This window comes from Carettochelys insculpta, chromosome 19 (assembly GCF_033958435.1).
Source record: "Carettochelys insculpta isolate YL-2023 chromosome 19, ASM3395843v1, whole genome shotgun sequence".
NCBI classification, from domain to species: domain Eukaryota; kingdom Metazoa; phylum Chordata; order Testudines; family Carettochelyidae; genus Carettochelys; species Carettochelys insculpta.
Genome location: NC_134155.1, coordinates 22204971 through 22232613, shown reverse-complemented (window position 1 = coordinate 22232613; position 27643 = coordinate 22204971). Strand labels below are relative to the sequence as shown.

The 27643-nt window shown below is 45.3% G+C and overlaps 1 protein-coding gene across 1 annotated transcript in view; it reads right to left on the bottom strand.

The window, feature by feature from the left end:
• Positions 1–822: 822 nt before the first annotated feature.
• PITPNM3 (PITPNM family member 3) overlaps positions 823–27643 on the bottom strand; it is a 385265-nt gene continuing 358444 nt past the window's right edge. The window contains exons 14-20 of the mRNA XM_075014126.1: positions 21713–21829; positions 19616–19732; positions 10384–10532; positions 6614–6763; positions 3588–3771; positions 2441–2569; positions 823–1131 (exon numbers count right to left, since the gene is read on the bottom strand). Of these exons, the coding sequence (XP_074870227.1) occupies positions 823–1131; positions 2441–2569; positions 3588–3771; positions 6614–6763; positions 10384–10532; positions 19616–19732; positions 21713–21829 (1155 nt within the window). The remainder of the gene's footprint in view (positions 1132–2440; positions 2570–3587; positions 3772–6613; positions 6764–10383; positions 10533–19615; positions 19733–21712; positions 21830–27643) is intronic.

Sequence of the window (27643 nt, the reverse complement as noted above, 5' to 3'; positions counted from 1 at the left end):
ACTGAAAGAGTCAAACCCCTCTTGTTGCTTGAAGCAATTCAAACATTTGTAGTTGTAAAGTTCCACAAAAAATGTGTGATCTTTGTATCTAGCAACACTATCTGTGCTTCAATCTGCAGTAAGGAGACTTTTTAAAAAAAAAATTAAAAACATGGAGCATTTATGATTTGGTTCATAAGACTTCTCCAGTGGGTATTTTAAGTCTAGTGCTATCTCACTTATAAATGTATAGATCAGGACTTGAATTGGTGCACGTTCATTAACACCAGAAGCCAAAGGAAACTTTCTTGGGCTAAAGCACCCGAAGAGTTTGTGTTCCACGTTCCACTCCACCTGCACTTCCCTTCAGGGTCTAACATGTTCTCAGGAGTACAGCAGCAAATGATACGACTGTTAGTGTTTTAAAATGTAAACCTTCCCTTTATCTCATTTTACCCAGTTATGCTTTTTTATAAAGGTGTGACACATTAGCTGATGTGACTCCTTTAAGCAACTTCCTTTGAGCAAAATCAACCTGTTACAGCTCTTCTCTTGTTGCACATTTTATAATGTGTCTTGTAAAAATAATTCTAAGACCATTTTTGCAATTTTGATGTTAAGCACTTGCGATCATTTTAGAACTGGACTTTAAGTTTCACAACAGGTATGCCAAGAGGAACAACCAAAGGTCCCTACTTGGTTAGGAAGGTAGATTCCAGAGCAAGGAAGCTTCTGATTAGGTGGTTTCCCCTCTACCTCTTATGTTGAAGCTGCCTAATTCTATCTTCCAGGCATGCCTACAGGTTGATTGGCGAGCACCCAAGACTTACACCTCAATGCTTCCTAAGGTGCGGACTCAAATTTATGGACCCCGCCGCGAACCCAGGCGATGGGAGGCAGATGCCTGTCATGATCTTTGTCTGATTCAGGCTGGCTCTGAGCACGCTCTGGTTTGGGGTTCGATGCAGGAGGGTCGGGCTGTTGCACAGACATAGTCCTGCGCAGGTGAGTCCTTTTCCGTAGAAACTCCGGCTGGGAATGCAGCCCAAAGCTTCCTTTCCTCAAGATCATGCGGGAGTTGTTCTTCTTGGGCCTTGAATGGAGACTGAACTCCAGCGAAGCTAAGTGGGCTGCGTAACCTTCACTGAGGAACTGGCGGGGTGTGGGGAGGGAAAGAGAGAAATAGCATGTGTTACTCATGACTAATGCTCCGCAGGAGCGAGCTTCACATCAGTGAGCGACTTGTCAGGTTGGAAGGGTTGCTTGAGGGGCCCCCAGCCAACACCGATCTTGAAGGGTGGTGAAGCAGTCAGCGGGCATTGCTCTTAGGTCACTAACTCACAGGCACTGTATACGGACTAGGCATAGCTTGGATTCTCTCTTAAGAGCCTCCTTTCTGGACTGATGATTCCAGCTTCACTGTAACTAGTTAGGTCAAGGGCATGAGAGGCCAGACTCCCTGAGGCAGAGGGTACAACACGGCCTTTCTAGCACTTGTCCTTATCTCCTCAGACACTGGCTGTTGTGCTGGAAGGAGGGTGTAACCCTGTTCCATTCGGGGATCTGTCCTTTCACAGTGAAGCAAGAGCAGGGCCCAAAGGGGTACCATTCTATCCCCCAGAGGCTAGCAGCAAGGGAGCATGTGAATCAGAGCAAGGATAAACAGGACGCTCTCGAGCAGTGTTCTCTGTAAGCTGAGCGCTTGGGTGGCCACCCAGGACAGATTCAAATGTCACCCAGATGATTAGCAGAGCGCGCACAGTGGACAGCATGTGTGTCTCTTGGTGGTGCACATCCCCACATGCCCTGGTGCGCAGAACAAAATTTATTCGACCACAGAGGGAAAAAACTTAGGGGAGGTCTCCACTAGACCCAAAAGTCGATCCCAGATACGTAATTCCAGCTATGACAACTGCATAGCTGGAATCGACTTATCTGTGATCAACTTATCTGGCCATGCTCACTAAGAGAGGTCAATGGAAGGAGTTTCTCCTGTCGACATTCCTTACTCCGCACGATAATGAGGAGTACAGGGGTTGAGTGTCAAGCCCTGACAGTTCAATTTTGCTTGTCCCCACTAGGCATACAAAATCGAATCCCAGAAGATCAATCTGGAGTGGGTCAATCTCCAGATAAGTGTTGATGTACCCTTAGAGGAAGCACTGCTCGGGAGGAGTGGAAAATAACAGCTGAGATACCCTTTAAGTGAGAATACAATCCTGATTTTAAACAGAAAAACCATGGGTCGCTATGTCTGGAAAATGCTAATATTAAGGGCATTATAGCTGTTACGTCACTTGGTCTAAGCTTTTGTTCATGCCTTTTGCTCCTTATTGGTTCACTTTTAATCCTGCATGAAAATGCCTACTCTAGGACCCATAGAGCTGTAGACATATACAAGATTTCTCTTCACCCGGTGTGTATAACCCAAAAGACACTGATTCTTTAGCCAGTTACATACCTGACACTGCGCTTGGTATTTCTTTGTGGGACGTCCAACTATGTAGATCTGGGAAGATGACAACCCCAAAACGTTGTACACAGAAATATCCTTCATTGAGCCATAGGCAGCACAAATTTTGATGTAGCACTGAAAGAACCAAGGCAAATATTGCTTTGATGGAGCATGCTTGGAAGGGGCTGAGCAACGAATCTCACAGCTGGCATTTTCTTTGTGACAAAGCTCCAGATAAGCTGATGTTACCATCCCACATTTCTAAACTTGCCGTTGTTAAATAGAAATATCAGGCTTCTTGCATGGTTTTGTTTTAGGCAATTACTGGGATTAAGATGAAAGCCAATTATGATTGACTAATTCCCACAGGCCTTTTAGAATATCCACTTTACTTCCAAAAGCAGGACAAGAATTGTAATGAAATGTTTCCATTTGAAAGGCCTATGTGAGCAGAGGATACTTGGGAAGTTTCATCTTAAGAAGTGGTAAAGAGTCCCAATTTATAGGAGTAAAAATGTGGCCACATTTTCCCAAAATCAAAACCAGAATCAGGTTCTCAAAGTAGCAAACTTAGCCTGTCTCATATCTGCTCCCTACTGAAAAAAACAGTGTCATTTCTTGTAGCAACAAACTCTTAAGGATCTCCAGTCTTGTTTTGGGGGATTTTATGCAATCACAGGAATTGAATTTAGTGTGAATCAAAAGACCTTTATTAATCTTGTAAAAGTAAAGGATTTGATATGAGGTGCAGGTCACTGAAAATTATCTAGCTTAGCAGAGGTAGCCACATAGCAAATTTTACTCTGTGGTCACCCCTCCAACATGCTTCAACCATGTTGACTGGATTTTCTTAAATCAGGACAATAGCTTGGCTACACACATTTGGCCTTGTATTTTTAACAGTTGCTGGGTTCATTTATATGCATCATCAAAATGAAGAGCCTTGATCCAAGACCCTCAGAAGGCAGATGAGCCTTCTTTGCATCTGTGAAATCAAGGAAGGAAACCAAGACACAGCAAAATACCTTATTAATGGACAAACATGATTTCCTTCCATGAGGGAGAGACCTTCCCCTCTGGCAATGCCAGCAGAGATCTGAATTTCCAGCCACCGATCATTCAATTTCAAGACGCATACAACAGCCTCTGTTACCTCTTGCATTAGATTCCGGAGGAAAATAGTCTTTTGTCTTAGTGGATCATGAACGAGACCATCCGAAAAGAAAATCATTCCTTGGGGAAAGTTGTGCTGAGATAACCAGGAGACAACTCTCTGCTTTTGCATGTCAGGACGGCCAGTGATATAGATGATCAGGTATCCCAGATCTTGCCAGTGTCTGTTAGAAGCAAAAGCAGCAGGGGTATAGAAAAGGGAAAAGAAGTCACCATCCACTTGGCTCCTCATGAACATCTCAACAGGGAAAAGGTTAGCGGGGATGGGGGCAGGTCTCTGATTTTAATAGCTATCTTCCCGTTGCGGTCATGTAATAATTTACAAGGCAAATGGCGAAGAGCCATTGCCAGCCTGGGGCAAATACATTTATATAAAACATTCCTTAGCAACCTTCATCCCCTCATGGCACACTTCAGCACTGTTATAATTTCACAGCATGCCCAATATATGTAACCCAGTCCCCTCCTCCAGAACCAGATACCCCCAGATCCATGCTCTAACCCAATGCCCCTCCCCTCCTCCAGAACCAGGTACCTCCCCAGCTTCTCCTCTCTACCTCAATGCCAGCGACTCACCAGAGCCGCCACCACTGCTGCCGGCGGAACGCACTTCTCCCACCAAGCGGTGGGACACAGGTGCAGAGCAGCAGACGGCACTCCCAGGGCGCGGCTCTGAGGCACACCAGTGTGCCACGATGGAGCACTGGCATAAAATACTGGGGAGGTTTCAAAATGCATTTGATCTGAAATGTTGTGCACGCTGTGGATTCAGTCCTGCTCTCCTGGAGATGGGTGAGAATTTTGTCTTTGGCTCCCCCAAGAGAAGGATCGCAACCTGGGGAACTGTGAGTCTCATCACTCCACTTTCAGGAGTGTTCAGGGGGCACTGAGTTTAAAATAATAGACACCTCCTCTTTGCCCAGTGCAGTGTTAAATGGCTTGTAAAGCGAAGGAATATGGTGGTTCTTAAAACTTACTCTCACCGCACTTTACTGCGGGAAGATACAGCAGGCCTTTACGATTAAATTTCGTTCTCTCAGTAAATCTTTCTATAACTCACCACCTTGTCTGACAATCAGAGTAACCAATGGAAAATTATACATTGACTCCATCCACCTTTAGGCCATGTTTCCAGAGGCAGCCTCTTAACTTTGGCACAATTTCAGCTGTCCCCCCTGCGAATTACAGGGTAACCAGGAGGTACCAGAAGTTGAGCAGGCGGAGGTACCAGCTGGACTGAAAAATCCCTCAACAGATGGTACAAACAGTGCCGGTACTGCACCCTGCCCTGGAGCCAGTACTGGTGCCTGGGATGATGCCTGCCCTACTGGCACCAGAGGGATGACCACCAAAGGCATCAGCACCGCTGGGGTCCAGTCCCACTGTGAAGGTGCTGACGACAGCGCTGAAGTCGACGCTGACGAGATTGATGCATGCGGCTCTACGACGTTCGCCGTTTCCTGCTGTTGTTCTGACAGCAGGGCACCCAGTGACACCGATGGTGCCAAGCGCAGGATCGGGGGGTCTCCCAGCACCAACAATGTTATTGCCCCACTCTGGCCCTGTGCCTCGCGGAACGCCCAAGGGGTCCAGAAGGGCCACTGTTGCATCACTTGCGAAGCCGGCGGCCAAACCGTATTGTCTGAACGACAACTACGGTGCCTGCGATGGCTATGGTGCGACCTTCTCAAGCTCCCACTGTGTCCAGAGCTCGAGTAGAATGAATCCCATTCTGACGCCGATTCGGAAGTCAACAACTACGGTGGGGCCAACGGAGTCAGTGCTGATGTAAGCGTGCCGATGACGGTGCCATTGCTGGAGCATAGGGCACCTGAAACCAGCTCACAGTCTGACTGGTTGGCACTGGAGCACTCGGCACTGAGTATGGTGTCAGTGCTGGTGTCAACATGAGCTCTGGGGTTGGCGCCGGTATTACCTCGATAGGCCCCGCCCGCTCAGCCTCAATGCTATGGTGCTGGTCCTCCGTAGACGGAGCAGGAGCTGGCACCATCATTTGAAGAAGGCCTGGCGACGCTCGAAACGCCTCCGGTGTTGAGGGCAAGTCCAGTGCCTGCGGGCTCCTGCTCTGCACCGGCTTCAATGTACTCGCTTCCTGCTCTACTACAGTGCGCGCCAGAGCCTTGGACTTATGGCTGCCACACTTGGACGTCAGCAACCGGCGTCTATCATGCCGCCTCTTCTTCTTTGGCACCAGAGATTGACTCTTATGGTGCCGGGAAGGCGATGGTGCCTACGCCTGCTCCTGGTGCCGAGAGTCCTTGGATGGCACTGAGGTAGGTGGTGCCAGTGCACTTTACACTGAGGAGGCTCCACCTTCCGCACCTGCTGGAGACTCTTGAGGTTTAAGAGCCGCCTCTGTTAAGAGGACTTTAAGGCATTGGGCCCTGTCTTTCAAAGTTCTGGGTTTAAAGGCCTTACAAATTGAGCAGTGGTCACGCAAGTGTCCTCCCCACAAGCAAGATGAACAGGGTCGCTCTTGGGCATATGTTTGCCACACCTGGAACAAGTCTTAAAGCCTGGGGAGCCAGTCATTCCTCGGCACCGAGACGCCAAGGGGACAGAAAGCCCCACCTCAGCTATCAGTTAAGACACTAAGGACTAACTATCAAACACTAAAACTATTTACGCTTCTTTGAAAACTACGTACACTATAATAGGCTACTAGCTAGTAAATTGAAAGGTGAAAGCAAGAGCTCCAATGACCGGCAGCACAGCGAGAAGGAACTGAGCGAGGGGTAGGGAGGGTTGGGTGGTGCATATATTTTTTGCCATGTTGGCGTCACTCCAGGGGGCACCACGCTGACCCTACGGCTACTGGCTAGGGCAAAAAGTTTCTGGCGACTGGGCATGTGCCAGCGCAAACCCAACTTGGAATGGACAGGAGCAATCACTCGAAGAAGAATTTCTCACTTCCAGTTTGAGCCCCTAAGTTAAAAAGCAAAGAAGCTGGGATTCCAAAAACACGAATGAGTACGTGTCCCTTACCGGACCACATCAACTGCCCCGGCTCGGACCTTGGGGTCACTCCCCATGATTGAGACACTTGCTGCAAAGGAACCATCGATGCTAAACACCACACACTCCATTCCCCGGGGAAGCACAGTCAGGTAACTCATTGCGCAGCTCTGGTCACCCCTGGAGGAGAGAAACAGAGCAAAGCATCAGAACTCAAGCCTGGAGTTACAATGGAAGCCAGACATGATATCTGCCTGGAACAAGGCAGTCAGGGCTCCACAAACCTAATGGGACTTACTGATTCTGTTTCTGGTTTGAACCACAAAGCAATGATGTTAGACCTTTTAAGAAGTTAATTTTCCAAGTGCACTGGGCTAAAACAATGAAATGGATATAAATCCAATTAAAGCCTTACAAGAAAAAAAATCACTGACAAGCCAGTGAAGTCCTTTAGGCTTTTCCCCTTTTTGCAACTTAGAAACAGAAATTAGGTTTTTTAAAGCTGACTAAAAATATTGGGCATCCCCAATTATTTGGAGAAAAGTGACGCCCACCTTCTCTTACCATGCATGCCTGCAAAAAGTCAACCTTACCATGCAAGAGAAATGGACAAGAATTGACCATCCCTCTGTTCCTGTTTACTGTGTTGAAAATGCTGGGCCCAAAGAGTATAACACATTCACAACAGAGGAGGAATTCAAACACGAGGTGCTTTGTTCCCTACATGCCTTTTCTACTCATGGAGTATTCTTTCACTGGGGTGTAGATCAGGAACATAAGAATGGCCACAGTAGGTCAGACCAAAGGTCCATCTGACCCAGTATCATGTTTTCCATCAGTGTCTAATTTCAGCAGCCCCAGAGGGAATGAACAGAGCAGGGAACCATCAAGCGATCCACCCCAGTCACCCATTCCCAGCCTCTGACAAACAGAGGCCAGGGACACCATTCCTACCCAGCCTGGCTAATAGCCACTGATGGACCTAACCTCCATGAATTTATCTCATTTTTTTTTTTTGGATCCTGTTAAAGTCCTGGTCTTCACAAAATCCTTTGGCAGGGAGTTCAACAGGTTGACTGCATTTGTGAAGAAATACTTTCTTTTGTTTGTATTAACCCTGCTCCTCTTAGGGATTTTATAGGACTCCCATGATGAAGGCAGGTGCAAAGATTTCACAACTCTCTTAGCTTCTGCTGCCATCTGAATCATGTTGCTCTGCAGTTCTCATCCAAGCCCTGCTCTCTTTGTCACAGTGAACATATAGGGGAAATTATATCCGGTGTTATTTGGCAACATCTTGCAGGATGGATTTCTGCATGGAAGTGCACCCACATCACGTTAGGTCCAGGCATGATAATTTAATGGTAAAAAAGGAAAAAAAAAAACCTACTTTCATTCCAGGGTGACGCATATTAAACCTGCAATCTAAGGTCTCCAGAGGCAGGAGACTGGCTGAATCAGATGCAGTGTTTAAAACTGCAAACTTCCCTGAATAGACCTTGATTTGTTTTCAAGAAGTCCTACCTTTTCAAATTAATTGCCTGCTACTGCACAGTGGAACTATTACTAATTAAGAAAATGTATAGGCGGAATTGGAAGGCAGATCTTCCATTTGGTTAGCTGTAAGGGCACCTTTTCTTTCCTTTTTCTTTCAGAGGAGACTTTTAATGGAATATGCAAGTTGCTCCTCAAGTAGGCATCCAGTTTAACTCCAGAGCGAAGTATTATATTAGAACTTTATGTCAAAGGATTTAGCAGTTTTCTTACCACACATAAAAAGCTTTGGAAGCACAGCTGCCCATCCCCGCACCCCCAGCCCTGCATCCATGCACTTAGGCAGATTAATTTTATTTCACACATTTTTCCTCTTTATGCTTGACTCAGCAGAGGGCTTTTCACGAAACTCTCCAGAGCGAGGAGAGAGTCAATTGATTTCACTTCACTGAATTGTGGCTTGAAGGCTGTGTTTTTCAATTTAAAATAAGCATGGCACCAAGTACAGAATTAAAGTGATTCCTTCAGTCAGCCTGACAGCAACAGGTGAACTGACCAGCAGACTTAGAAGAAGGCAATACCTATGCTGTTATTTTCCATGGGAGAAACTGGTCACCATCAGGACCACTGCCGATCAATCCTTCACCCCCATCCACACCCGTAAGCAGACTCTGAATTACACAAGCTTCGCATTTACTAGGGCCTGCAAACGGACCAGGAAACTACAAGTTGTTCAACCAGCTCCCCACACATTTACAAGTCTAAACACTAGACTGGCTGTTCTTATATGTGCAGGTAGAATCTCTCTAATGTGTCGTTTTCTGGTCTGGCAACATCCGCAATCCAGCATGAATGTAGTTAGCCAGACAACCAATTATCATGGGTGTGGCCAAGTTTTCCGTGGTCTCATTAAGTTTGTTTACAGCTGCCTGTCCCGGTTCTCAGTGTTCTGTGCTGTTATTTAGCTGTAATTTACCCCTAAAAGTCTCCTCAGAGCCGAGTAAGAAGTGGAAGTGTTGGTAAGTCTGCTAAAAAATACTGACCTCCCGTGATCCAGCAAATTCTCTCATTTGGCACCGGTCGGGCCCCGAGTGTGCTGGACTAGAGAGATTCAGCCTGTATTACGGGAGTGGTTATACAATCACAATAAGAGACTTTCACTCCCTGAAAGTACTTAAAATAAAAACAGGCAAAGCACACAATGGGCTGGAGAAAGGAAGTACAGGCTGAGAGTTCCTATCCAGCAGGAAGGGCTCACGTGACGTGAACGACAATTATGAAAACCAGGGGAGACATTGCTGCTAGCAAGGGCTTTGTGGTACCCAAAAGCACTTTGACTAAATACAGCTTCACCTCTACAGCTTAGTACATTAATCTTAGCAACTAACCAAGCCAGCCTTAGGAACAGAGGGCAAAATTAAAAGGAGACTCATCACTCTAGATGTGCATCATTCCCCTTACTTGCAGTAATTAAAATTAACTAGTTAAAAGACCCCACAGTTTGCAATGGCAGCTGAGGATCACTTATGTCATTTATTACTATGAATGTTACTTATTAGTTATACTGCAGTAGCACTTAGAAGCCCTAATCCCGGACCCCACTGTCAGATCTGCTGTACAAAACCCAGGAAGGCAACAATCCCTGCCCCAAGGAACGTGCAATTCAAATAACTCCCTCCCCTCTGCTTCCGTCCATCCTCGCAACCACAGTAGCTGCCTGTGTTGCTCATCTTCAGAGCTGCCAGCTTGGCACACAAAAGTGAAAACATCTGCCCATCAGGGCTTGCCCAGAGTTCCCACCTCCCAGTACAGGTTTCCCAAGCAGAGCCCCACAGTCAAGCTCTTTACTGATATTTGCCCCTCATCCCTTCTGGCTGTTCATACAGCAGCACCCACTTCCACAGCTGGAAGAGCTACTTGGCCGAGTTTGGAATGCCCTCTCCCTTCAGACAAGGGGTGGACTTTGGCCCATGTTGTCTAAAAGCTCTGGCTCTTCGTCTCCCTGTTGAGCTCACAAGGGCAGAATAAATGTCTCCAGAGCGATGAATACATGAGAGAATGGGAGTGTTGGTAATGCTGCCAGACAATACTGACCTGGTGCGGTTTGGCAAATTCTCTGGGGCACATAAGAGCTGTTCATCGCCGAGGAGAAACCATAAGTTGCTTTGCTCCCCTTTGAAGAATAACACACGCTAAATGCAGTTTTGGGGATTTCCCCCCCAACACTTATTCTTTGTAGCATAACTGCCTTTATATTAGGGAAGCCCACACCTTAATTATCTAACATTCAAATGTGAAAACATTACCGGACCACCATTTTGATGGGATACACTCCAACTCGAAGCCTCTTCTCTTTGGGTACGTTGTAGGATATTCTGCCACTGCTATTGGTGAGCTCTGTGTCGAAATACACCCACCTCCCCGAAGAGGGTTCTGTCATAAGGAGAATATCAACCTGCAAAAGTACAAAAGAACTATTCAATTTATTAGAATACAACATGCGTCAGACTCATCAGAAACGCCAGACTGGCTCAGACCCATGCTCTGAGTAATTTAATATCCTGTCTCTGACAAGGGCCCATACCAAATGCCTCAGAGAAAGGTGCAAGGAACTGTACAGTAAACAGTTATGGGACACTCTGCCCAAAGCACAGTTTCCTCCTAGCCCCTCTATACTTAGAGGGTGATTTATATACCAAAGGTTGCGGGTCTGTTAATTACCACTTTAAAATTATTGGGCTCAATCTAAGGTGCTGAGCACTTTAGACTCCATCTTGCACTACACTTACGCACAGGAGTTGAAGTGTTCTCTGTTCAAGTCACCTGGGATTACTCCTATACTCCATGTGCTTAGGTGCTGTGCAGGATTGGAACCACAGTGCTCAGTGCTTTACAGAATTGAGTCCCTCCCTTTGGATATTCTTGTTATCCCTATGAATGTTCACTTCTTTTGGCCTCAGTGATGTCTTGTTGCAATTAGGGTTGAATACGACTAAATGCCAAACCCTGCTGAAAGCTCACAACGTACGGGGTATCAAAATCTAACAATGCATTCGCCCCTTTCCTCAACTGTTTCTGGATTTCTGAGTGCAATCACAGATCTCATCTAGACACACAGCAGTATGTTTCTGAGGATCTGAGTGGTTTCTTTAAGTCCTGAAACCTTCTATTCCTCACATTATTCACTTTGTACCCTGAGTGGAGTATCTGAATCTCATTAACACAAGGATGGCGTAGGATAACATGACAAAGTTTTGCTAACAATAAAGTGAAAGGAATCATTTCTCTACAGACAATCTTCAAAGGAGCAGTGAATCTGTAAAGAAAAAAGAGATGCATTTTCCTTAGTGAATTACAGTTTGAACTTTCTTTTATTCAGTGACTCAGTTCTTCCCTGTTTCTTTTATAAAGATGAGAAACAAATTTTGCGGTATAACAGTGGTTTGTATCAAGTGATCTCAAACCAGGCTCCCCAGTTATAGCCAGGACTTTCTGATGGGAATATAGCATGCTACTTATTGCAATTTCAATAATCATAGACAAGCCTGCTCGGTTCCCCCAAATGAAATGGAGATCATGATGCTTGCCCTCCTTTGCCAAGTGCTTTGAGATCCTTAAGCAAAAGGCATTACGTATAAGGGCAGAGGATTACTTTTCCCACTGTAAGATCTGACAGCCCTTGAGTCAGAATGTTGTTTACATAGGTTGAATGTTTCTACTCTGGCACTCTCGTGACCTGACTGGTGCCAAACAAAGCAATTTGCTGGACCACGGGAGATCAATATTGTCCAGCACATTACCAACATTTTCAGTGTTTACCGGGGTCTTAGAAGACATTTATGGGCAAATTAGAGCTAAATAACAGCACAGAACACTGAGAGTCAGGCCTGGTAGCTGGAAACAAACTTTATGGGACCACGAAACTTGGCCACACCCATGATAAGTGAACATCTGGCTAACTCAAATCACGCCGAATTACAGATGTTGCTGGATCAGAGAATGCCAGATTAGAGAGGTTCAGCCTGTACTTACATCAGTGAATATTCCAAAGCCCCAAAGGCAGAGCCCCATACTCATTAAAGTCCTTACAGGGACAATCCTAGAATCAAACACTGGGCCTAACCTCCACTTGAGTAAATTAGCATAGCTCTGCTAATATCAATAGTGCCGACCAATATGCGCCAGCTCAGAATCTGACCCAGCTTTCACACAGAGCAGCTGGGGATTCTCTTTCTAAAGTTTGCATTTGATAGTCCAACACAAATACCCAGCTGGTATGAATTAAAGGCTTAGGACTGGTTCACCAAGCACTTAAACAGGTGCTTAAAAGAGCCCTGCTGAATTAGACCCTGACCTATTATCTTGATCATAACTCTAGTACAGTGGTTCTCAACCAGGGTACTGAAATCCTGGAACTTCCCTTGTCAGACGCAATAATGGGATTGGGGATGTATTTTAACACAAGGAAAAACTCCAACATTACCCAAAATTAGAGTTACATGTTATGTGGTCAGTCCAAAACTGTTACAGTGCCCTTCCGCGTAGGACACCGAGCATGCAAAAAAATGTACAATGGAAGAGAAACTGGAAACAAATAAAATATTAATAAAGCATGTGAAATGCCTCTGGACTCTCCAAATTAAGCATCTGACTGTGATCAAAGCAGCATTTGGTTTAACTGCGTTACTTAATCCCTCCCTCATCATCCCTACGTGAATGTGTTTCCATACCCATCTTTACAGTTTAATAACTAATGTCCCTACAAGTTAGTCTTTTTATTTCCTTCTCCCACTACTGTATTTTGAGTTATACCACAGACATATATTTAAATGGCAGTACTGGGTCTTCAATCTGAAAGAGGAATGAAGTGGAACACATTTTCAATCTCGTTAGTTTCATGCTTGTACCTGTTAAAAGCCAAATGCGTTCACTGTTACGGAGATGACAGAAAGTCAATGGGAATACAAATGAGCAGTCTGAAGAACTCCTAAAGGGCCTCTTTGGAAGAATTCCTTGAAAGTGGAAGATACGCGTGAGCTACAGCACGCTGTCTGATGGCAATGAAGGCATTCTTGCCCTTTTCAAGCATCTCAGCTCCACTGTGAGATTACTAAATATCCATCCCCGTTTTACAGATGGGGTAACCAAGGCAGGGTTCCCTGACTTGCTCCCAAGCAAAGCACTGAGCCAGTGGCAGAGCAAAGTCTAGAATCTTCGTCCCCCAGTTCTGTGCTCTGACTGGGAGGTCTCCCCTTACAAACAGCTCACGCTGAATCCTCTAGCACAGGGATGCCCAAACTTTTACATCGGGCCTCACTTTTCATCCCTGTAATTAGCAGGGCCCCCCAACCTCTCTAATGAAATCCAAACGGATGGAAATTTCAGTTACATTCACTTGAAAAAAAAAAAACCCAAAACCCTTCTGACACAGGTAAGAAAATAAGTCTGTAGAATGTAAAAGCTTTAGTATGGAACTGTGAATACACAGCCATAAAAACAGTGACTGATTTCAACATTTTTAATGAGCTGGATGAGCCGGACACATAGCAGCCAATCATGCTGCACCCTCCTTTGGAAATTTCACTTCCCTCCTGAAAGCGTCCACCCCTCCTCTTTGCTCACCCCGTTCTCGTGGAAGTTTTTACAGGACGTGGAAAGCAATCATAGCGCAAAGAGAATCTTCTGCTTCCCGATGAGTGAAAGCCAAAGTGAAGCTAACTACATTGACTCCCAATCATGCATAAAGCGATGCTTATGGCGTGCTCACATCAGCACAGGATCCAGGTAATTTAAGAGATGTCCTTCCCACCCACAGCTCCGTCTCATGCGTCTATAATCAAAACTAGTATGGCTTTCAAGTGACCTTTCTGGATCCTCTGCTTCCCTCAGCTAGGAACTATTAATGGGGTGGGGATAGTGGTCGGGGGTGGAATTTGCCACAATAATATCCCTGCAACATTTCTATTTGGGCACAGTCTGCTTTGTTCCCTTGAATTGCTAGCAGAACAAACCCAGCTCCTGAGTTAGGTGCGGGAAGAGGGGACAGATCAAACACCAGAGCTAGACTCTCACGGCTGTTGCAAAAGTGCACCAGGGAGGGGAAGCAGGCTGCACAGGGAGCAGAGTGCCAGGGGAACATTTCTATTTGCACAGGAAAGGGACCTCAGACAGGGTTCCCCCTCATTTTTCCACCCATGCATGGAATAAATTTTGTTGTGTGCGCTGAGGCATGTGTGGATGTGTACCACCAACAGAAACACACACAGCTGGCTGTGGGTGCTCTGCTAATCAGCTGGGTGGCATCTGAATCGCTCAGTTTACAGGGAACACTGGCCTCAGGTACTGCACACAAGAAAGGAGTCAGAGCCAGGGTCTCAATCTCCCAACACAGCCAGTGAGTGGCACTAGGGAACATACGTTGCAACATTCTGAAACACGTATCATTTGCCGCTCCTGACAATGTGACCTGCCCGCTTCTTGGGCGGCACACATCCCTCACCTGGAAACATGAGTGTACTGGCAAATGCCACAATCTAGTCCTGCAGTAACTCGAGAGGTAGGGCAGTCTGATGGGACTCCAGAGACTTGCATTCTATTCCTGACTCTGTCTCACCTCCCACATAGCGCTGGGCACGTCACGTCACTTCTCTGCTTCCTTGTCCCTCCCATCCCATCGCCATCTTGTCTACTGAAACTTTTAAGTACGTTGGAATAGGGAATGTTTCTCGCTGTTTGTACAGCACCTAGCACAATGGGCCCCTTGCCTTGGGGCTTCTGGGCACCATTGTAATAAAAACTAAAAATTATGAGGCACTTTAGAACAGAGCAGGACGAGAACCACTTGATGTTCAAATCAAGAGAAGAAAGTGGAGATGGCTAAGCCACACTCTCAGAAAACCATCATCCAGCAGAGTCCATCAAGCTTTCAAATGGAGCCCGCAAGGAAAACACAAAAGAGGAAGACCTTGAAAAACGTGGAGAAGATCTGCTGAGATGCTCATGGGGTCAGCTAGAAGTTTTGTCCCAAGACAGAGTGAAGTGGAGGAGACTTGTAGCTGACCTAAGCTCCACCTGGAATGCAAGGGTTGAAGTCAGTAAGTGAAGGTCATGAGTGGCTGGGAGCTGTAGTCTTGCTGAATGCGTAATTAATGCACAGCAAATAGACTCTTTGGGACTTCATTGCTCCCTCATATCCAGAGAGGTTCCATACGTCAATTAATTTTCCATTTGAGTAATGGTGTGCATGAGAATTAATCGTGTTCTGGAGCAATACTACTTATGTGCGCCTCTTAATGCCAGGATTGCTGTCACCTCCCAGCTTCCAAGTCATCACTCTCCTCAGAGCATCTTCTTTTACTGTATCTACCTAAAACGTGATCTGAATAAAGATGATGGAAAATCTAATAAAGGAGCTATGATAAAAATCTGCAATAAAGATTGAGCAATTCTGTGATCTTATCCCCATTGTCATCTCAAGTAATAGGACTGTTATACCGTTCTTACAAACCACGGGACCTGATTGCAAACAGCGATCTTAACTAAAATGGAACCTTACCCCCTTGGACAATTAAATTTATATTGGCACAAGAAAGGCTGAATTCTGCAGTGACATTGCAGAGGCAGCATATTATCATGAATTGTAAAGCCAAACAACAAAGTGCTGTTTATGACACTGAAATACAGTGACATGCACTTTACTGGATTTCGCATCAACCTGAAGAGGCAAATTCATCCCCTGCTGTAGTTTAATTGAATTCAGTGGAGTTACTTCCAGAATGCATTTACTCAACTTCCACCATGTCACCCGACCAAAGAGTTCCCTATGGTGCTGTTACGAAGAGCCAGGCAATTTTTGCCTTTATAGCAATTCAGTTGGCAGGAACTGTGCTATTACATTAAAAGAAGAGGTGTAATGAGGTCCCCTAACCCATGCTTTCAAATGCAGTGGGTTGGGGAACTAACCTGCTTTAAGAAGCTATTGGAAGGTTTTTTCTCTCCCCTTGACCCTGTTTGGAAACGTCCTACAATCTGCCAGCATTCCAGACAATAAAAATAGCTGTGCAACCACTGCACCTGCACATCTCTTGAAAAATTACAGGGCCCATTTTAATACTTTAGTCTACAGACTTCATTTGAAAGAGCACGTTACCCAAAGTCCACTATGTAACCAAGGAACTAGTCCACTGATGGCTGCATAGACTCCAGCTTCCTCCTTTTATTCCTTCAATAGGCTTAATTGCTGAGGGGAAAAACCTGAGGACAAGTCTATACTTAGTGGGGCATTGGCGCTGAGGCAATCGATCCCCCTGGGGTTGATTTAGCGGGTCTAGTAAAGACCCGCTAAATCAACCATTGATCGCTCTCTTGTCAACTCCTACTTCACTGATACAAGAAGTTTAAGGGAAGTTGAAGTGTGATTTTCTTTCATCGACCCCTTGCAGTGGAGTTCCCTGGCAACTCAGTATAAGATATATTGACCCACCCACGCTATTCACATAGCTGGAGTTGCAGACCCTAGATCAGGGGTCAGCAACCTTTCCCAGGCGGAGTGCTAAAATTTGACCTTTTGACCTCTATGTACAGTCGGAGTGCTGGTGACACTTCTTAAAGTCACTAATAGTCCTACTTACAACAGCTTCATAAATAAATAAATGAAGATGCAGAGCTTTACCATGTAGGTGGTGGTTGGTAGCATCAGCTGGTCTTTTGTTAATCCACAGGCTGCCTGGCTTTGAGCAAGCTCCCAGCTGCATGGGAGAGGAGGGGTAGGGCGGAGCTCCCGCCTCAGCTGCCAAGGATAATCGGCTCATGTGCCACTCTTGGTATGTTTGCCATGGGTTGCTGACCCCTGCCTTGGATTGACATTGCTCCATAGTGTAAATCTGCACTTGGATATGAATATCCAGCACTGAGCAAACCTTAGCTTGTCTGCTGGGTTTTCAAGGAGGCGGCTGAGTGTGCTTTTGAGTTCTGTAGGGTGAGAATTCAAATACTGAGAAGGGCGAAGGAACCACTTCCAGCTCATAGCTCGGAGGGAAAAGCCCATGTCTCTGAAACATAGCAGCAATGCTGCCAAAGGGGGGTGACACAGTGACTAAATTAAATAGCCCTGGTACATGCAGTGAGAGCTGCATAACTATGGTTATGGGATTGCCAGGATTCAGTGCACATCAGTAAAGGGTAAGCACAGAGCTTCTTAGCTGCTTCCCCACCTGGATTCCCACCACCATTTAGCAGTCAGAGAAAGGCAAGGCAGTGCGACAGCTGGTGGTGACACTCCTACGGAAAACTGAAGCTGTAACCAATTCCCTATTCAAGATCATAGGAAATAATGGCTGTTTCAGAGGACTGGAATTCCAAGCAAGACTTCTTCACCCTGTATTTGGAGTCTCATGGTGCTGTAAGGAAATAGTAATATGGGCTGATTAGGGCTCGTGCCTAATAATTAATTATCGTTGGCTTCTTTAGCTCACTTTCCCCGGCTTAGCCTGTGTGGAGCAAGGGATTGTGCCACCCACGTTAAAGGAAAAAAATCTGCCCCACATCTACATTCAGTGAAACAAAGAGCAGGGGCCCAGATTTCCTGGGAGCTGAGGTGTATTAAACAGCCATGGGAGCACAGAACAAGCGTCTTTTATGCAAACCAGTTATTAAGAGTGATTATTTAAGTGCAGTTGGTTTCAAAAGCAAAATGCCCAAGGTTAGAGCAGAGGTAGATTGTGCACAGAACCTGTTGTTTCAGTCCTAACCTGTGATTACATTCAGTTCAGCTGAATCATGACCCTGCCAGCAAGGATAGGCCTAGAGATACTGTTATTTTTCAATAAATTCCGCTATCAACACGACCTTTTTTTTTCCTCTGACAAAACAGTGACATTTATGCCAGCACAGAGTGTAAATGAAGGCTGATAGCTAATTTAAGGAAACAACTGAAAGTCATTCTTTTAAGGCTATTTTCCTGCTATTAAGCTGGATGCATCCAGAGGGGAAACATCTTTGTTTATACACACTGATGGTATGAGCCACATTGGACCTTGTAATTATTTTCAGTTACAGGCATGTGTTACTAAATAAAACTGCACTGATCATGCAATCTAAATATGACAGAGCTCCTGTACTGCTGGGCAACTCAACTGAAGCAGAAAAAGATTCACCGTTACAATTTGCAAGGAATCTGTGCCTATAAAATAAAATAAAAATCGACAGTAGTATAATCTTTTTTGTCTGCAGATTTCGAAGCTCTGCAAAGGCATCACTGTCTCCATGTCACAGAGGAAAAACACATGGACAGGCAACTTGCTTTATTTTACTCAAAATCAGACAGCCAGTCTGTGGCTAAGCTGGGTTCAGGACCTTGGTCTCCTAACTCCCACTCCCATGTCCGTTAAATGCATTGCTAAATATCTCGCTGCAAAATTCACGTCTTGGTCAACAGAGGGGGGCTACGTGAGAACTTCTATCCAAAACACACAGCTCCGCCACCCCAGTTAAAGGAGAATTGATATTGGAGCACAGTTGTACAGGTTGCGCCTCCCTCGCCCGGCACAAGAGAATTTGCCAAACAAAGGGAGCTTCCCTGCCTGCAGACCCCCCACCTCCAGCCTGCTGCCTCTCCCTGCCACTGGTTCCGCATTCCACTGGCTCCCTGACTTCAACCGCACCCACCTCCAGCCCCAGTGGCCCCCTTACATGCTCAACCCCTGGCCCCTACTGGGTTGATGCTAACCCAGGTGCTGGCCAGGACCTGGATGGGCCCCAGCTGCCAGCACACAGAGGCCAGCTCCAGCCCTGGCCAGGGTGCCGGTTCCAGCCCTGTCCGGGCTGGACATTTTACCTCAAAAGTGGGCTGGGTGGAAGTGGCAGCACCGATCTTGCCATAAGCACAGTGATGTTCAAAGAACCAGCAGAGCTCTGTCCTTCCCATGTTCGTTGCATGAGCAGGCCAAACATATTCACTGGCATGTTGCAGTTTAATACTTGGCTTTGTTAGCTTTACACACTGCTATCATGTCAGACTGCTGGAGCAGTAGTGGCCCTAGCTGTGACACATGAATGCTTTGAGTCTATTAGTTTTCTTCCGGCTTTCTAGTTTAAACGAAACAAGAATTGTGTGCCCCCCGCCCCCTGTCCCCATTCCCTTAATCTGAACGCCTCCTCTGGTGGATCTGAATTTTTTGTTCATAATTTGCCACTGCTATGGCAGAATTGTTTTAGTTAATTCTCGGCAGTAAGTTAATTCTTTGTGCAGTAAGTGGTGGGATAGGACAGGGAATGCTTCGTAATCACTTTGCAGTGCGCTCAACATCCATCGGCTGAGAGGGCCGGGAGTGCCCAGGAAAGCCGATGGCCGGACAAGGTCAGATATCAGAAGCGCTCAGCTTCAGTGCATTTTTGCCGGGTGACAGGAGATAATAAACAAAGCCCCCATCACTGTGGTGTCATCTATGGCAATATAGACAGCTCGGGGTCATGGTGCTCAACTAATGTCACTGCTAACATTAACAGGAGGGTAACGATCCACTAAAGCTCTTGCTTTACCTTTTCGCCCGTTAAAGCTACCATGTCGAGGGGGCCATACATAAACCGCCCCACCAGTATCTGAGGACCGTCTTCAGCTGCAATGACATCATTTGCTCTGTGATTGGCAGTTACATTCTGAAATGGAAGCAGAAGGTTAGTGTTTCCATGGTTTTATGCCTTTGATAGGATAATTATGTTATTTGCATCCTATTAGTGCCTAGGCCCTGTTAAAGTCAGAGCCTACAAAGCACATACTAAGAGGTAGTCTCTTTCCAAGTGATATTGATGATAATCTAAATAAATGAAGCAGACGAAGGATGGGAAGAAAGAAATATTATCCCAATTTTACAGATGCAGAACTGCGGCACAGAGAAATCATGGATGGGACTTTCAAAACCACATAAATTATTCTGGAGGAGCCCAAGTCCTATTGAAAATCAATGGAATGTGTGCTCTTCCTAAGTGGCATAGGATCATTTTTTCCAAAGCACCTGTGGAAATGGTTCAAGGTCACACAAAGGAGCATGCCAGAGCCAAGAAGTGAACCTGTGTCTCCTGAGTCTCAGTTAAGCACAAGGCCATCCTTCTTTTCGAAAGCGCTAGTGCTGGTTGTTAGTATTATAATGGTACCCCAAGGCTGCAGCTTCCTGGGTGCTGCACAGGTACAGGCTTTAAACAAACATTAACTTTGCTCCCTACGGTTGAAATTCTGCTCCAACCCTTACAGAGGGCTAGGACGAGACATATGAACCACTTAAGCCTTTGTCCTTGGAAAACAGAGAATCAAACCCAGCCTTCCAGATCTCACAATTAGACCCTTTTGGCCTTACAGGAAGATTAGGATGGAGGACTTGAAACCACAACCTACATGTCCTCTTGTTTAATGATACAGGGGCAGGATACTTTTGTGGAAACCATGCAAGTAAGAACTCAGGACATCATGTTGAGTCTCTAAAAAGCATGCATTGGTCCCTTTCTGTTCTCTCAGTCTGAGAACAGATGACAGTCAGAGCAGATGACTTACCTGATGCTTGTTCCGGGGAGCTCTGACTTGTGTAACTGTGTTTCTAAGAACAGAAGCTAAGCAAGGGCAAAACATTACCTAACCAATATGCACTATTCACCTGAAGATGCTCTGAGTTTACAGATCAACTTATTTTTCTTGGTATAATGTTGCTTTAATGTTAACACCATTTTTGTTCTTTTACAGGACTTCAGTTCTGGAGGGAGGTTGGTGAAGCCTCAGAATTCTAACAGAGAGGTCACTCTGTTAGTTTGTACTCCAACAAAACCAAGCAACAGAAATGTAGCACTTCAAAGACTAACAAAATGATTTATTTGGCGATGAGCTTCCGTGGGACAGATCCCTGGTCTGAAGAAGTGGGTAAGTCCCACGAAAGCTCGTCACCGAAGAAATCATTTTGTTAGTGTTTGAAGTGCTACATTTTGGCTGCTTTTCCTCAGAATTCTGTTCTTCTAGTTCTTATTTCTGCACTCTCACTGGCTATGGTTACACTGACCTACACTTCCTGGCAGCAATATGCAAATAGGCATTCTCACAAATGCAAATGGACACTCATTTGCATATTTGCATACCGGCTGATGCTGGCACTGGCACAAAAAATGCTGTGTAACTTTGGTTCTGCCAGTGAAACGCCCCCTTTGTTGGCAGTTTCTGGAAAAAATCAGACACAAGAGGCTGCTGACAAAGTGGGGGTTTCACTGGCAGAACCACATTTACACAGCTTTTTTTGTGCCTGTGGCAGCATCTGCCAGTGAGCAGATACCGGCAGCAGCATCTGCCGGTGAGCAAATATGCAAATGAGCAGCCATTTGCATTTCTGATACCTCCCATTTGCATACTGCTGCCAGCAGTTAGGATCAGTGTAACCATAGCCACTGTCAGTACAAGGCATGCATACAAACACACACACATACACCTACACACACATATTTTCCCTGACTTGTCCCCTCCCCCAAGATACATCCTTTTCAATCCTTTACTAATCTGCTGTTATGGAACCATCCCACTTCAGGTGTGAGTACTGCCTTCCATGTATACCACTGCTAACGTGAGATACCTGTATCTGCACTGGGATGGTACATGATACATACTCTCAGCTTCACATGTGTCCTCTTGCGTAGCCATTTCTCTCGTGGATTGGACGGGCTTAATGCTGCAGGGTCCAAGCTGTCATTTTCCTTGACGTTCACATTTTCATACCTCATCACCTGAAATCACATAAGTTTTTAATGCTATCACGAATTACAGGCAGCCACCGGATTTGTCGCAGCCGAGCAGGGAGGAGAAAGTGCAGTGTTGTAGCAATTGAGTTGTGTTCCCTAGATCCTATGATACGAGCACCCTAGAGAAGCGGGTGATCTGTTCAGGAATACAAATGTACCTGTAATTCATTCACATTAAGCTCCAAGGAAGCAGAGGATGTCATTGTGGCTTTGCAATGCGTGTCAAAAGCTTATTGTGCTATTTCTTATTTGGAAAGAAGCAAAGCTATTCTTGCGTCAGATGCAAATCCGCCCAACCCACAAAAGCCAGAGAAAACAGTGAGTCCTCCTGAGTTCTGAAGCCATCTCCAAAGCAGTCACATGATAATTCACAGACCACAGTGGCTGCTGCTGTCTTCCCCTTTCCTTTATGGGCCTGACAGCCATCTCCCTCACCCCACTTGTTCTGATTTTTCGCACCTACCCCTCATGGAAGAGGTACTATGGCTTCAGTCCCTATGCACCAATGAGATTGGCAGGGACACACAAGTCACCCAGGGAATCTGAGGCCACATCTACATTCCCTGGAAGATCAATCCAGTCAGGGTCGATCTTCTGGGGTTCGATTTCACACACCTGGGGGAGACGTGCCAAAGTGGCCTATCAGGGCTCAGCAGTCAACCCTTGAACGCCTCGGTATTGCGAGGAATAAGAGAGAGTGGGCGGGAGAAACTCTCCCATTGACCTTCATGAAGGAGGACAGCCAGGTAAGTCAATTGCAGATAAGTCGATGCTAGCTACGCAACTGCTGTAGCTAGAACTGCATAGCTGCATTCAATTTACCTACATAGTGTAGAGCAAATCTAAGACAGGATCAGGAATTAAACCTACGTCTCCCAGTCTCCAATTCAGTGTTTACCACAAAGCCAGCATTCCTTTCCAACCGTGGCTAAGCAGCTGTTTACTCGTACACCCACATTTCTGAGACCCTAAGCTGCTCCAATGGATTTGGTCAATATGCATCAACACTCTCAGCAGGATCACCTGAAGAACCCGCTACAGTCACTAGAACAATCGATTAACCAATTAATTGTCCGCTGTTTTGACCTGACCCGCTTCCCAAATAGAGGGGCTATTTTGAGAAGTGACAGGAACAGTCCCAGAAAAGAGGAGGGTGACATAATATTTTTTAATGGACCAACTTATTTTGGTGAGAGAAACAAGTCACTGAGCGTGAAGAGAGTTTAAATTTGCAGATAGTGCTACCCAATTCTCCTTTCTCCCTTTCACAAAATGGCTTTAATGGAACCATGGAACAGAACTCAGTCTCGATATTTACAAAATACAGTGTATCAGGAGTGGAGTCCATGGAATTGCAATGGAGGTTGCAGACAGCGAGGGGTGTTTCCCTTCTAACATTCAGAGGTATGAGAAAAAGAAGATATCTTCTCTTACAAAGTGACATGGCAACTTTCTGCCCACAATGAATTTTTTTTTCTTCACATAAAGACAGACAAGTCCTGCTGAATTTCTTCTCCTGGATATACCCCCCGGAGTTACAGGGTCTAATTCTATGAGTTAAGACTGGCCTGATTTGCCTTGGGAACCCTTCTACATGAAGTTTACATCTGTGGGAAAAAAATTCCTATGGGGAAAACTAACAGGAAAATCAAATTTGCTAATGGAAAGATACATTTCTAAAAGCAAAGTATGAGCTCACCTGGGTAACCCAGGACTGGCTTTATTCTATACGAGTGACTGTCAACTGATACAGTGGGGCTTTAAAACCCCGGACTCTGGGGTTTTATTTTAGATGGGTATTTATTCACTAGCACAAATCCCATTACCACAGGCATTGCTCAGCCCAAGACAATTTGGACTTACAGAATGTTCACTAACCTGAATCTATGTAGAGACAGAGTAAGCATGTTGTATCTGTATTATCTGCTCATTTATACAGTGCTGTAATCACCACATTATTCCAGAGGCATGTTCCCTGCCCCGAAAAAGCTTATAATCCAATTACACCGGGCAAGCTACAGCTCACTGGCTCAAGCTGACGGGGATGCAGCATGTGCTTCTATTGGTGGTCCATGTTTGCACAGGCCTTGGTGCACATAACAAAATTGATTCTGCCCATGGATGGAAAAAATTGGAGGGAACATTGATGGTGACCGCTGCTTATTCCAAACTGAACCGCATAGGATCCTCGCTGATGAATTTTTGCTGTCCTCCAGGAGGTGTCACTCAAATGCCATTAAATTGTTGGCACCTGAGGTAAGACTATTTGGTTAACAACCCCATGCTATAGTCCAGTCTCTCTGCACCACACTGTAACTGCTACAGAGCCACAGAAGACTCTGAGGAGTCCTTGGCACCTTAAAAAATAACAGACTTATTTGAGGATAAGCTTTTGTGGGAAAAGGCATTGAGTGCCCATGACAGCTTACGCCCTAATAAATCTGTTGGTCTTTAAGGTGCCAAAAGACTCCTCGCTATTTTTGCAGATACAGACTAACATGGCTATGCCTTTGAGACAGACAACTTTGAGATCCATTAATCTGGAAGCAGACAAATGAGAGAAGTCAGTTCTTAGCAAAGATGTCATGCAACGCCTTTAAATATTGCAGCGGGGTTGTAGGAGAGACCGACAAGAAATTCTTTTTCCTGAACTTACATTTGGGTTTTCTTACTCCCGCCACTGCTTGCAGAGTTCCCTTAGAAAACGGGAAAACATCATTTACAATGCTGGCATTTGGGGAAAAATGCTTGTCCTTGCAAATACAATCTTCAACCCCTCCCTAAGGCTCTGATTCAGGAAAGCATTTAAGTACAGGTTGAACCTTTCTTGTCTGGCACCCTTGGGACCTGACCAGCGCCGAATGACAGAATTTGCCAGACCACAGGCAGTCAATATTTTCTAGCACATTACCAATACTTTCACTACATACAGGATCCTTATAAGACATTTAGGGGTAAGTTACAGCTAAACAACAGCACAGAATACTGAGAGCCAGGACTGATAGCTGGAAACAAACTTTCTGAGACAATGGGGAACTTGGACACACATATGATAAGTGGTCACCCGGCTAACTAAAATCATAGATCTTGTCAGATGAGAGAGTTCCAGATTAGAGAGGCTGAACCTGTACATATTTTGTACCCAAGTCCCATAGACTTCAATGGGATGTAAGCACATGCTTGCAATTAAGACTATATTTAGGTTCTATCCTGAACCTGGCCCTCTTCCTCAATATCAGCATTGTCAATGATGCTAACGAAGGGTCACTACAGCTTTTCATTATCTATGCATCAAACGCACCTACCACAAATCTCTAGAAGTTCACTTACGTATTTGTGCAGGGGATGCCTGAAAACCCAGTCCTAGGCTGAGAGTCTCATGTTACATGGAAACTGAATATCCAGCTTCCCAAGGCAGCTTTGAAAGTCTCAGCACTTTGGTGGAATTCATCCAAGAGGCCATGGCGGAACACAGCCCAAAGTCTCTCTTTGACTCTATGGCAGTGGTCCCTAACCTTTTCACCAGTGCAGAACCCCCAATAACCCACCCCCACTGTTCACAGACCCTCATCAAAGCCAATTCTATTTTCTATGTTCATTTTTATTTACCTTTTATTTTTTTCACAAACTCTCTCAATACCCTTGTGGACCCCCAGAAGTCATGGATCCAGCTTGGGAACCACTGCTCTATGGCCTTCTTACTGGAACAAGGTCTTCATTTTCACTATCATATTACTACACACTTGGTGCCCATCTGATTTTCAGCAGGGAAAAATATAACACTATGAAATAGAGTTCTCCTCCACAGAGAGGATTAAATGGATACAGCAGACATGGTACATCATGATAACTGACTAGTATTCAGAACCGTGCTGCTTTATCTTGATGCAACTAAGGATACAAATACAACTGGCAAGTTTTATGAAGATTAGCTGATACTTCAGGATATGTTTTGATGCAGGGATTGACCTACACAGCCTTGATGGCACATGGACCACAGCAACCACGGTCTAAGAAGTCTGATGTTAATTACTGTGAGAAACAGCAAGTTATGTAGAGGGTCTGCTTTTATCTACAGGTCTCGAGGTAATGATTTCTTCACTTTTGTGGAGTTCCCAGCACTCATTCAGGCTAGGTGAAAGACAGAGAGATTTTGGGCCTCCTTGTATAGCAGTGGGAGAAAGGAAAAGGAATATATTTTAGTGGGGTGAGATCTTGCCTTTTCCTGAACCATAAAATTTTTTTTGAGTGGTGGGAGAGCTGAATGGTGATAAATGTTTCAATGAATCTGCTCTGACTGACTTGGAAAGGTATATACATCCAAGGTATTGAACAGAAATCTACAGCATGCAGAAAAGAATAGACTGCAAAAGAAAAGCTTAATATCTGACTCAACTGTTCGTACGGCCCTGTCCAGAAAAGGAACACAGGTTACACTGAAGCTTGCAGTATCAGATTGATGGTTTTGCTACAAGTACTCTGAATTGCTCAGTAATCTGGCCCAGACTATGAGTTCGCATATACCCACTCATATCCATAGTGCATATGAGGGATGTGTACAAGATTATTTTGCAAAATTTTCAGACCACTCAAATGTTCCAGGAATCAGATTCTGAACCAAACCCAGACCATCAGTTGGTCCGCATTGTGTTACAGGAGCAAGAATGGAGGCGTGTGAAAAATAAATGGAGACACTACTCTCTCCTGCTCTGAGAATGGTAAAAGAGAAGGCAAAAACCAACCAACCAAAACAAACAAATCAAAACCCTGAGTACTGAAAAACAAGGACTAATACATGGCACAAGCTACAACAAGGCAGGCTTGTGGAGAGAAGCTGGATCCAACAAGACCAACTGATCATGTCATCCAAAGTACAGCAACACTGCTGGAGATCAACAGCATATTCTGTTCTCAAAGATCAGAGAGATTAAAGGGCCCTTTTGATTGTAGCACTCATGACTGAACCGAAAACACAACCTCTATTAAAGCCTAGTAACTTGCACATTAAATTACTATTTTAACCCCTGTGCCTATTTTCAGAGGCTAGCTAATGAGGATTCATCTCTCCTTCTAAAGTAGCACTTTTTGTCTTCAAAGAGATTGACAGAGCACGACTTAGCTCTCACTGCTGCTTATAAGGTACCATCTCCCCTCCCCACTTTTGGGACGGTACCCACTGGTTAGCTGAGCAAAAAGGGCTAACACCTGCTCAAAGATCAAGGAGAATGTGACAAAACTGGGACTGTACCCCACATCTTCTCGTGTCCTGTCCTGTGCTTCAGCTCTGAGAGCATCCTTCTTTGATAGTACAGAACAGGGCTCAGCAACCTTTCCGAGGCAGAGTGCTGAAATTTGAACTTCTGACCTCTGTGTACCAGGCTGAGCGTTAGTGATACTTTCTAAAGTCATTAATAGTCCCACTTACAACAGCTTCATTGACGAATTAAGTTGCAGAGGTTTACCGCTTGGGGGGTGGCTAGTAGCATTAGCTAGTCTTTTGTGAATCCACAGATGGCCTGGCTTTGAGCAAGCTCCCAGGTGCATCGGGGGAGAGGGGTAAGGCTGAGCTCCCACCTTGTATGCAAATGAAAATCGGTTCACGTGACACTTTTGGTACCTGTTCTGGGAGTTGCTGACCCCTAGTATTGAAGCGTACCTCACCTGGACACTAAAGAAGTGTCTCCACCTGAGTCAATAGCAAGCTTGAAAACAAAACAGAAATAAATGTGAAATGCCTGTAGGAACATTGCCTGGAAAGCAGATAATCCTGATTGCAACGTTCCTTCTAATTTTTTTCCA